Source organism: Tachyglossus aculeatus, chromosome X2 (assembly GCF_015852505.1).
Source record: "Tachyglossus aculeatus isolate mTacAcu1 chromosome X2, mTacAcu1.pri, whole genome shotgun sequence".
NCBI classification, from domain to species: Eukaryota; Metazoa; Chordata; class Mammalia; order Monotremata; family Tachyglossidae; genus Tachyglossus; species Tachyglossus aculeatus.
In genome coordinates, this window is record NC_052100.1 from 16,017,531 (window position 1) to 16,029,585 (window position 12,055).

The 12,055-nt window shown below is 46.3% G+C and overlaps 1 protein-coding gene across 4 annotated transcripts in view; it reads left to right on the forward strand.

The window, feature by feature from the left end:
- CDYL2 (chromodomain Y like 2) overlaps positions 1 to 12,055 on the forward strand; it is an 89,435-nt gene that overhangs the window by 52,059 nt on the left and 25,321 nt on the right. For all 4 annotated transcript variants that reach the window (XM_038770654.1, XM_038770652.1, XM_038770653.1 and 1 more), the window contains one exon: positions 6,471 to 6,643. In XM_038770654.1, coding sequence (XP_038626582.1) covers positions 6,471 to 6,643 — 173 coding nt within the window. The remainder of the gene's footprint in view (positions 1 to 6,470; positions 6,644 to 12,055) is intronic.

Consider the following 12,055-nt stretch of genomic DNA (forward strand, 5'->3'; position numbering starts at 1 on the left):
GAGCACTGTACTAAGAGCTTGGAAAGTACAATTCGGCAACAGAGACAACCCCCACCCAATCCCTTTCTTTCCCTTCCTTTGAAACCCATCATCTGCCTCAACTACCCACTCCAGATTCTAGTAGCAGTCATCTACCTTCCCCCAGGTCCCATCTCCAATTTTTTTAAACCATTTTGATCCCTTTTTCATATATCCTCTTTCCATCTCTACATTGATCTTTGGGAACATCAGTAGTCACATAGATGTTTCTGACGACCCTTCAGCTGCCCGCTTTCTATCACTCTTCAACTCCACTGACCTCTTGCTCCACCCCACCTCACCCACTCACCAACTTGGACACACACTCGATCTCATTATCTCTAACCACTGCAGTCTCTACCCTCACCAACTCGGAAATCCCTCTTTTTGACCACCACCACCTCATTCTCTTCCACACACCTCCTCCCTGTAAATCTGTACTTTTCCCCCACAGGGACCTCCAATCTTTTGACCCCATTCAATTGTCAAATCCTCAAATCTGACAAGCTATTACTCTTCCACACATCAAAGCATTAATGAAGGCACATCTCCTCCAAGAGGTCTTCCCTGACTAAGCTCTCCTTTCCTCTTCTACCTCTCCCTTCTGTATCGCCCTGACTTGCTCCCTTCATTCATCTCCCCCTTCCCAGCCCCACAGCAGTTATGTACATATCTCTAATTTATTTATTTATATTAATGTCTGCCTCCCCCCTCTAGACTGTAAGCTCACTGTGGGCAGGGAATGTGTCTGTTCTATTATATTGTACTCTCCCAAGCACTTAGTACAGTGCTCAGCACACACTAAGCACTCAATAAATATGATTGACTGATAGATAACCATAATTAACAATATCCGTGGTATTTTTAAGCCGGGCACTGTTCTAAGCGCTGGGGTGGGTAAAACAAATCGGGGTGGACACAGTCCTTGTCCCACATGGGGCTCACAATCTTAATCTCCATTTTACAGGTAAGGTAACTGAGACACAGAAAAGTTAAGTGACTTTCCTGAGGTCACATGGCAGACACGTGGCAGAGCTAGGATTTCAGCCCAGCTCCTTTTGATTCCCAGGCCTGTGCTCTCCCCACTAGGACATGCTGAGCCTTGTGGGCAGGGATTGTATCCACCAAGTCTCTTGAATTGTACTTTCCCAAGTGCTTAGCACAGTGCTCTGCACAAGGTAAGACGTAAGTACCATAGATGGACTGATTGACAAAAGAGGAGGTCAAAAGAGTACAGTTACAGAGGCAGTAGCTGAAGAAAAAAGAAAAAAAAAATAAAGGTGATAAATCAAGTCTGTGAAAACAAGGAAGGTGAAGAATGTCGATGGCAGGGGTAAAGAGAGAGGCAGGAGAAGTGAAAAGAGGTGTAGACAGGGAACAAAGGATAGGGGAAGTCAGTGGAAAATTGAACCAATTAGTAAGGCATGGAGGGACTCAAGAGGGAGGGTTTCCATGAAGTGCAGAACTCAGTGGGGTGTAGGTGAAATCAGAAGCATTTGAAGAAGTAGAGGTCATGAATGACCAGGCTTCGGCTGTTGGCTGAAAAAGTAGACTCTGGCCATTCAACCAATCTTGAGGGAAGATCAAATTATTGGTGGTCAAACTTTTGACAATCTATTTTTTGATTATTTAAACTTGCATGTTCTATTTTCAATCATTTGAAAATTGAGACTCCCCACAGTCTCTGCCCTCACTCCAATTTCCTAACAGCCCTTAGACTGACTATGGACCAGGGTCCAGAGTCCCTTTCGGACACTCCCCCAGGAGAAATATCCCTAACTCAGGATCGAGAGCTTCATCTCTCTGTTAATGTTCTACCCTTGTCCCTCTTCCTCTAGGTCCCCTACCAACCTTTATGAAGCCAGATATTCCTGCTGGCCATGCTCAGTGGCCAGGAGCAAGTTTGGGACTAAAGATGAAAGTGCACTTTGCACTTGATTCTAGGGAAGCAGCATTGCATAGTGGATAGAGCTCGGGCCTGGTAGTCAGAAGGTCATGGGTTCTAATCCCAGTTCCACCACTTGTCTGCTGTGTGGCCTTAGGCAAGTCACTTCACTTCTCTGTCCCTAGTTACTTCATCTGTAAAATGGGGACTAAGACTGTGAGCCCCATGTGGGACAGGGACTGTGTCCAACCTGATTTGCTGTATCTGCCCCAGTGTTCAGAACACTGCTTGGCACATAGAAAATGCTTAACGAAAGAGATCTGTCTCTACTCCAAAGCTACCCCCTCCACCTGCGCATCCGACCCCATTCCTTTGCACCTTATCAAAACTCTCACCCCCTCCCTTCTTCATCCCTTACTGCCATCTTCAACTGTTTGCTCTCCAGTGGGTTCTTCCCCACTGCTTTCAAACATGCCCATGTCTCCCCTATCCTAAAAAAACCCCTCCCTTGACTCCATGGCTCCCTTCAGTTATTGCCCCATCTCCCTCCTACCATTACTCTCCAAACTCCTTGAGCAAGTCGTCTACATCCACTGTCTTAATCAATCAATCAATCATATTTATTGAGTGCTTACTGTGTGCAGAGCACTGTACTAAGTGCTTGGGAAGCACAAGTTGGCAACATATAGAGACAGTCCCTACCCAACAGTGGGCTCACAGTCTAGAAGGGGGGGACAGAGAACAAAACCAAACATATTAACAAAATGAAATAAATAGAATAGATATGTACAAGTAAGATAAATAAATAGAGTAATAAATATGTACAAACATATATACATATACAGGTGCTGTGGGGAAGGGAAGGAGGTAAGGTGGGGGGGATGGAGAAGGGGAGGAGGGGGAGAGGAAGGAGGGGGCTCAGTCTGAGAAGGCCTCCTGGAGGAGCTCTCAGTAGGGCCTTGAAGGGAGGAAGAGAGCTAGCTTGGTGGATGTGCAGAGGGAGGGCATTCCAGGCCCGGGGGATGACGTGGGCCGGGGGTCGATGGTGGGACAGGCGAGAACGAGGCACGGTGAGGACATTAGTGGCAGAGGAGCGGAGAGTGCGGGCTGGGCTGTAGAAGGAGAGAAGGGAGGTGAGGTAGGAGGGGGCGAGGTGATGGAGAGCCTTGAAGCCGAGGGTGAGGAGTTTCTGCCTGATGCGTAGGTTGATTGGTAGCCACTGGAGATTTTTGAGGAGGGGAGTAACATGCCCAGAGCGTTTCTGGACAAAGACAATCCAGGCAGCGGCGTGAAGTATGGATGGAAGTGGGGAGAGACAAGAGGATGGGAGATCGGAGAGGAGGCTGATACAGTAGGTCTCAAATTCCTCTCCTTCAATTCTCTCCTTGATCCCCTCCAATCTGACTTCCATCCCCTTCATTCCACAGAAACCACCCTCTCAAAGGTCACCAATGATCTCCTTCTTGCCAAATCCAATAGCCCTTACTCCATCCTAATCCTCCTCCACCTCTCAGCTGCCTTTGACACTATCAACCACCCCCTTTTCCTGGAAACGTTATCCAACCTTGGCTTCATTTACTCTGTCCTCTCCTGGTTCTCCTCCTATCTCTCTGGCCATTTATTCTCAGTCTCCTTCATAGGCTCCTCCTCTGCCTCCCAACCCCTAAATGTGGGGGTCCCTCAAGGTATAGTTTGGGGCCCCCTTCTATTCTCCATCTACACTCACTCCCTTGGATAACTCATTCACTCACATGGCTTCAACTGCCACCTCTGTGAGGATGATACCCAAATCACCATCTCCAGCCCTGATCTCTCTCCCTCTCTGCATTCTCACATTTCCTCTTGCCTTCAAGACATCTCTACTTGGATGTCCTTCCGTCACCTCAAACTTAATATAGCTAAAACTGAATTTATCCTCCCACCCAAACCTTGTCCTCCCACTCACTTTCCCATCACTGTAGATGGCACCACCATCCTTCCTGTCTCACAAGCCTGTAACTTGGGTGTTATTCATGACCCCCTCTTTCTTCCAACCCACATATTCAATCCATCATTGCCAAGATCCGCCCTTTCCTCTCCATCCAAACCACTACCCTGCTCGTTCAAGCTCTCATCCTATCCTGTCTGGACTACTGTATCAGCCTTCTCTCTGATCTCCCATTCTCGTGTCTCTCCCCACTTCAATCCATACTTCATGCTGCTGCCTGGATTGTCTTTGTCCAGAAACGCTCTGGGCATGTTACTCCCCTCCTCAAAAATCTCCAGTGGCTACCAATCATTGCATCTGTACATCAGGCAGAAACTCCTCACCCTGGGCTTCAAGGCTCTCCATCACCTCGCCCCCTCCTACCTCACCTCCCTTCTCTCCTTCTACAGCCCACCCCGCACCCTCCAATCCTCTGCCGCTCATCTCCTCACCGTGCCTCGTTCTCACCTGTCCGGCCATCGACCCCCGGCCCACGTCATCCCCCGGGCCTGGAATGCCCTCCCTCTGCCCATCCGCCAAGCTAGCTCTCTTCCTCCCTTCAAGGCCCTACTGAGAGCTCACCTTCTCCAGGAGGCTTTCCCAGACTGAGCCCCTTCCTTCCTCTCCCCCTCGTCCTCCTCTCCATCCCCCTCATCTTACCTCCTTCCCTTCCCCACAGCACCTGTATATATGTATATATGTTTGTACATATTTATTACTCTATTACTCTATTTTACTTGCACATATCTATTCTATTTATTTTATTTTGTTAGTATGTTTGGTTTTGTCCTCTGTCTCCCTTCTAGACTGTGAGCCCACTGTTGGGTAGGGACTGTCTCTATATGTTGCCAACTTGTAATTCCCAAGCGCTTAGTACAGTGCTCTGAACACAGTAAGCGCTCAATAAATACTATTGATTGATTGATTGATCAGTAAATCCTGTTGGTTCCACCTTCACAACATCGCTAAAATCTGCACTTTCCTCTCCATCCATACTGCTACCATCTTAATACATTCACTCATCCTATCCCTCCTGAATTACTCCATCAGCAAGGATGCTGACCTCCCAGCCTCCTGTCTCCCCACTCCAGTCCATACTTCTCTCCACTTCCCGGATCATTTTTCTACAAAAACGTTCAGGACATGTCATCCCGTACTTCAAAAAACTTTAGTGTTTGCCCATCCACCTCCTCATCAAATAAAAACTCCTCACCATTGGTTTTAAGCACTCCATCACCTTGCCCCCTCCTACCTCACGTCACTTCTCTCCTTCTATAATCCAGCCCACACACTTTGCTCCTCTAGTGCTAACCTTCTCACTGTGTCTCAGTCTCACCTATCTCACCGCCAACTCCTAGCCCATGCCCTGCCTCTGGCCTATTATGCCCTCCCTCCTCAAATCCGACAGTTACTCTCCCCCCGCCCCCTTCAAAGGCACATCTCCTCCAAGAGGCCTTCCCAGACTAAGCTCTCCCTTTCCTCTTCTCCCACTTCCTTCTGCATGACCCTGGCTTGCTCCCTTTGTTCTCCCCACCTCCCAGCCCCACAGCACTTATATAAGTATCTGTAATTTATCTATTTATGTTGATGTCTGTCTTCCCTACACTAGACCGTAAGCCAATTGTGGGCAGGGAACATGTCTGTTTGTTGTTGTATTGTACTCTTCCAAATGCTTAGTACAGTGTTCTGCACACAGTAAGTGCTCAATAAATAAGATTGACTGAATGAATATTATTAGGGATGGGAGACTGGGGAATTCCTTGTCATTCATTCATTCATTCAATTGTATTTATTGAGCGCTTACTGTCATCATCATCATCAATCGTATTTATTGAGCGCTTACTATGTGCAGAGCACTGTACTAAGCGCTTGGGAAGTACAAATTGGCAACATATAGAGACAGTCCCTACCCAACAGTGGGCTCACAGTCTAGAAGGGGGAGACGGACAACAAAACAAAACATATTAACAAAATAAAATAAGTAGAATAAATATGTACAAGTAAAATAAATAGAGTAATAAATACATACAAACATATATACATATATACAGGTGCTGTGAGGAAGGGAAGGAGGTAGGGCGGGGGGGATGGAGAGGGGGAGGAGGGGGAAAGGAAGGAGGGGGCTCAGTGTGGGAAGGCCTCCTGGAGGAGGTGAGCTCTCAGTAGGGCCTTGAAGGGAGGAAGAGAGCTAGCTTGGCAGATGTGGGGAGGGAGGGCATTCCAGGCCAGGGGGATGACATGGGTCGGGGGCCTGAGTGGTGATCATACAAGGGTCTTCTCTCCCTTACTTTCTCTCTCTTACTCCCAGTTTCCTTACATGTACTTTCTTGCACACTCTCCTTCCTCTGACCCCTCCACCCGATTCCACTCACTCCAAATCCTCCCAATATCAAAATCCCCAGTTTCACTTGCAATAAAAAGAAAGCACAGACTACAGAGACAATGAAACTTCATAAAGTTCTTCCTCACAATATTGAGGAAGAACTTGAAATCTATATTCTGCAAGCAGAAAGAGTAGCTTCATCATCACTTTATTTAGTGTCACCTTAAAAGGCCACAATATCACAAAGCATGTCAAAGTATCTACTCTTCTCTACACAGATTATGAAAGAAATGCAGAGAGCCTTATGCAGTGCATCAACTGATGACAGCAAGCTTTTACTTCTCAGTGCAGTTGGAAGTTCATTTTGTAGTGGCTTGGATTACTCTTATTTACTAAGCCAGTTATCCAACGATAAAAGAAAGGAAAGCACCAGGATTTCAGAGGTCATCAGGTGAGCTGAGTTTCTTTATTATCAGCATGAAAATCTATATGCACTTTTGGTACGTTGCACCAGTGCATTTTTCTATTTAAAATTTTTTCCCTTTAGGAAACTGAGAAAGGCAGAGTGAATCCCACCAGGCTGGACTGTGGTGCAGTTCCAGGACTCTTCTGGACCTCCCTTTCCCCCTGCCATTTTCCTTTGATATTCTTGGTCCTAGAACAAGGTTCAGCAGTGATTGTGTGGCCTGTTACTTTGCTGTGAGCCAGGAAGCATATTTTGCCTTAGGGATTCCCCAGGGAATTGTCTCCCACAATCCCCTGTATCCTGATGGTTCATTTAAGTTAACTTTCATAAGGTTAAGTTTCCTCATAGGCAGTGGCCATTTTTTTGATGTTAGAGATGAGTTTGAATGGATGCAAGTCAGCAGGTTCATTTGAGAGGCCTGTCTATTGCAGTCACAAATCTTAGACTTTCATTCATTCAATCGTATTTATTGAGCACTTATTGTGTGCAGAGCACTGTACTAAGCACTTGGGAAGTATAAGTTGGCAACACATAGAGACAGTCCCTATTCAACAACGGGCTCACAGTCTAGAAGGGGGAGAGAGACAACAAAACAAAACAAGACTTGTCAATCAATCATTCATATTTATTGATCACTCCCTGTATGCAGAGTACTGTACTGAGTGCTTGGGAGAGTGCAGTAGAGTAAGAAGAGACAGCCCCTACCCTCAAGGAGTTAGCAATCTAGAGTAGTGTGTGTGGAGCATTGTACTAGCACTTGGTAGAGTACAGTATAATGGAGTTGGTAGATATGATTCCTGTCCCTAAGGAGCTTACCTTCTAAGAGAGGGAGGGAAACATTAAAACAAAGGATATGTACATGAGTGCTGTGGGGCTGAAGGGGGGTGGGGGAAGAGATGAATATCAAATGCTTAAAAGGTAGAGTGAATATCAAGTAGTTAGTGGGTATAGGTCCTAGTGCAGTGCGTAAGTGATGCATAAAGGCGGGAAAGCAGGGGAAATGAGAGTCAGGGAAGGCCTCATGGAGGAGATGTGATTTTAGGAGGGCTTTGAATGCTCCCAAATGTTTAGCATACAATAGGTGCTCAATCAATACTATTGATTGATTGATTGGACTCCAGTGACAAACCTTCAAAATTCCCAAGCCTTCCCTAATTAATTCCCAACATCCTAAATTAACCAGTCACTCTGAGCCCTATATATTTATATATATTTACCCATCACTTATTAATTCATCTGCTTAATCCTGACAAATTCCTGTTAACTCTTCATGCTCAATCAGTCAATGGTATTTATTAAGCTCCTACTGTGTGCAGAACACTGTACTAAGTACTAGGGAAAAAGCAAAACAATAGAGTAGGTAAACATGATCCCTGCCCACAAGGAGCTTACAGACTAAAGTGGGAGACAAACACTAAAATAAACTACAGATGGATTATGTATATAAGTCCTGGGGGGCTGTGGGAAGGGTGAATATCAAAGCACTGAAGGGATACAGACCTGAGTGCACAGGAGATGCAGAAGGTTGAGAAAGTAGGGGAAATGAGGGCTTATTTGGGGAAGGCCTTTAGAGATGCAATTTTAATAAGACTTTGAAGGTGGGAGGGGGATCATCTATCAGATATGAAAGGGGAGGGAATTCCAGGCCAGAGGGAGGACATGGGCAAGGGGAAGTAATTTATGTCTGCCTGTCTTCCCCAGTAGATTGTCAGCCCCTCTTTTGCTTCTGGTGTACTTTTCAATCAATCAATAAATGGTAGTCATTTAGTACTTACTCTGTGTAGAGCACTGTACTAAGTGCTAGGGAGAGTGCAGTACAACAAAATTAGCAGGCATGTTCCCTACCCAGAACAGGCTTACAGTTTAGAGAGAGACAGACATTAATATGAATAAATAAGTAATTTATAATGTATAATTTAAAGATATGTACATAAATGCTGTGGAGTTGGGTGTGGGGTGAATATCAAATGTCCAAAGGGCATAGATCCTAGTGCATAGATGACACAGAAGGTAGAACCAGCCAAGGAAAAGAGGGCTTAAATGGGGAAAGCCTCTTGGAGGAGATGTGACCTTAATAATGCTTTGAAGGTGGGGAGAGTGGTGTTCTGTCATATATGGAGAGGAAAGGAGTTCCAGACTAGGGGCAGGATGTGAAAAAGGGGTTGGTGGTGAGATAGATGAGATCGAGGCACAGTGTGAATAAGCCAGTGCTAGAGGAGCAGAGTGTGTGGGCTGGGCTGTAGAAGATCAGTGAGATGAGGTAGGATGGGCTGAACTGATCGAGTGCTTTAAAGCCAAAGGTAAGGAGTTTCTGTTCGATGCAGAGGTGAATGGGCAGCCATTGGAGGTTCTTGAGGAGTGGGGAGACATGGACTGAAAGTTTTTGTTGATAAATGATCCGTGCAGCAGCCCCCCACCCCTGCTCCCACCAGACTATGAGCTAGTTGTGGGCAGGGATTGTCACTCTTTATTGCAGTAATGTAGTTTCCCAAGCACTTAGTATAGTGCTCTGCACACAGTAAGTGCTCAATAAATACGATTGGATGGATGGATGGATGAATGAATGAATGAAGTGTGGACTGGAGTCAGGAGAAACAGGAGGTTAGGAAGTCAGCAAAGAGGTTGATACAGTAATCAAGGTGGGATAGGATCAGCATGGTAGCAGTTTGGATGGAGAGGAAGGGGTGGATTTTAGTAATGATGTGAAGGTAGAGCTGATAGGATTTGGTGACAGTTTGAATATGTGGGTGGAATGAGAGAAATGAGTTGAGGACAAGGCCAAGGTTATGGGCTTGTGAGGTAGCGGGGATTGTGGTGTTGTCTACAGTGATGGGAAAGACAGGGGGAGGACAGGATTTGGATTGGAAGATAAGGAGTTCAGTTTTGGATATGTTAAGTTTTAGGTGTCCATGGGACATCCAGATAGCGATGTCCTGAAGGCAGGAGGAAATGCGAGAGTGTAGGGAAGGAGGGAGGTCAGGACTTCAGATGTAGATTTTGGAATAATCTGCATACAGATGGTAATTGAAGCCAAAGGAGCAAGTGAGTTCTCCAAGGGAGTAAGTGTAGATGGAGAATAGAAGGGGACCTAGAACTGACCTTTGAGGGTGCCCCTCTGTCAGAGTTTGGGAGGCTGAAGAAAAGCCAAAGAAAGAGACTGAGGAGCAGAGAGATAGGAGGAGAACCAAGAGAAGACAGCATCAGTGAATCTAGCAGCCTCTAATCAATCCTAATCCTCCTCTACCTCTCAGCTGCCTTCGACACTGTCAACCACCCGCTTCTCCTGGAAACATTATTCAACCTCAGCTTCACTGACACTGTCCTCTCCTGGTTCTTCCTCTTTCACTCTGGCTGCTCATTCTCAGTCTCTTTCACAGACTCCTCCTCTGCCTCCCACCCCCTAACTGTGGGGGTCCCTCAAGGCTCAGTTCTGAGTCCCCTTCTATTCTCCATCTACACCCACTCCCTTGGAGAATTCATTTGCTCATGTGGTTTCAACTATCACCTCTATAGAAACCCTGTCCTCTCCCTGACGTTCCCGTCACTGTGGACAGTACAACCATCCTTCCCATCTCACAAGCCCACAACCTTGGCATCATCCTTGACTCCACTCCCTCATTCACCTTACATATCCAGTTCTTCACCAAGGCCTGCCTGTCTCACCTTCACAACATCACCAAGATTCGCCCTTTTCCTCTCCACCCAAACCGCTACCATGTTAGTACAATCACTCATTCTATCCCAACTGGATTACTGCATCAGCCTCTTTCCTGATCTCCCAACCTCTTGTCTCTCCCACTTCAGTCCATACTTCACTCTGCTGTCTGGATTATCTTTTTACAGAAAGGTTCTGGGCATGTCATCCCCCTCCTCAAAAATCTCCAGTGGCTGCCTATCAACCTCCGTATTAAACAAAAACTCTTCACTATTGGCTTCAAAGCTCTTCATCACCTTGCTCCTTCTTACCTCACCTCCCTTCTCTCCTTCTACATCCCAGCCCTCTCACTCTGCTCCTCCGTTGCTAACCTTCTCACTGTGCCTCTTTCTCACCTGTCCTGCCGTTGACCCCTGGCCCACGTCCTACATCTGGCCTGGAACGCCCTCCCTCCTCAAATCTGCCAATCACACTTCCCCCCGCTTCAAAGCCCCATTGAAGGCTCACCTCCTCCAAGAGGCCTTCCCAGACTAAGTCCCCCCCTTTTTCTCAGCTCCCCCTCCCCATTGCTGACTCACTCCCTCTTCTCTACCTCCCTTTCCCCACCCCACAGCACTTGTGTATATATGTATATATCTATAATTCTATTTATTTATATTGATGACTGTTTACTTGTTTTGATGTCTGTCTTCCCCCTTCTAGACTGTAAGCCGAGTGTGGGTAGGGATTGTCTCTCTTTTTTGCTGAGTTGTACTTTCCAAGTGCTTAGTACAGTGCTCTGCACACAGTGAGCGCTCATAAATACGATTGAATGAATGAATGAATTAATTAATTAATGATACCTCAATCACCATCTCCAGCCCTGATCTCTCTCCCTCTCTGAGGTCTCACACTTCCTTCTGCCTTCTAGACATCTCAACTTGGATGTCCTCCCTCCACCTCAAACGTAACATGTCTAAAACACCCAAACCCTGTCCTCCCACTGACTTTCCCATCACTGAAGATGGCACAACCATCCTTCCTGTCTCCCAAGCCCATAACTCTGGCATTATCCTTGAATCCTCTCTCTCATTCAACCCACATATTCAATTTGTCACTAAATCCTGTCGTTTCCACCTTCAGAACATCACTCAAATCCACCCTTTCCTCTTCATCCAAACTGCTACCACATTAGTTCATTCATTCATTCGATCATATTTATTGAGCACTTACTGCATGCAGAGCGCTGTACTATTCATTCATTCATTCATTCAAGTACTAAGTGCTTGGGAGAGTACAATACAGCAATAAACAGTCACATTCCCTGCCCACAGCAGGTTTGCGGTCTAGAGTAGGGGGAGACAGACATCAATACAAATAAATCAATCACTTATCCTTTTCTGCCTTGATTACTGTATCAGCCTACTTGCTGACCTCCCTGCATCCCGTTTCTCCCCACTCCAGTCCATACTTCACTATGCTGCCCAGATCATTTTTCTACAAAAATGTTCAGGCCATGTTTCCCCTTTCCTCAAGAACCGCTAGTGGTTGCCCGTCCACCTCGGCATCAAACAGAAACTCCTCACCATTGGCTTTAAAGCATTCAATCACCTTCCCCCCTCCCTGCCTTACCTTGCTACTCTTCTACTATAACCCAGCCTACACACTTCGCTCCTCTAATGCTAAACTTCTCACTGTACCTTGATCTCATCTATCTTACTGCTGACCTCTTGCCCACATCCTGCCTCTGGCCTGGAACGCCC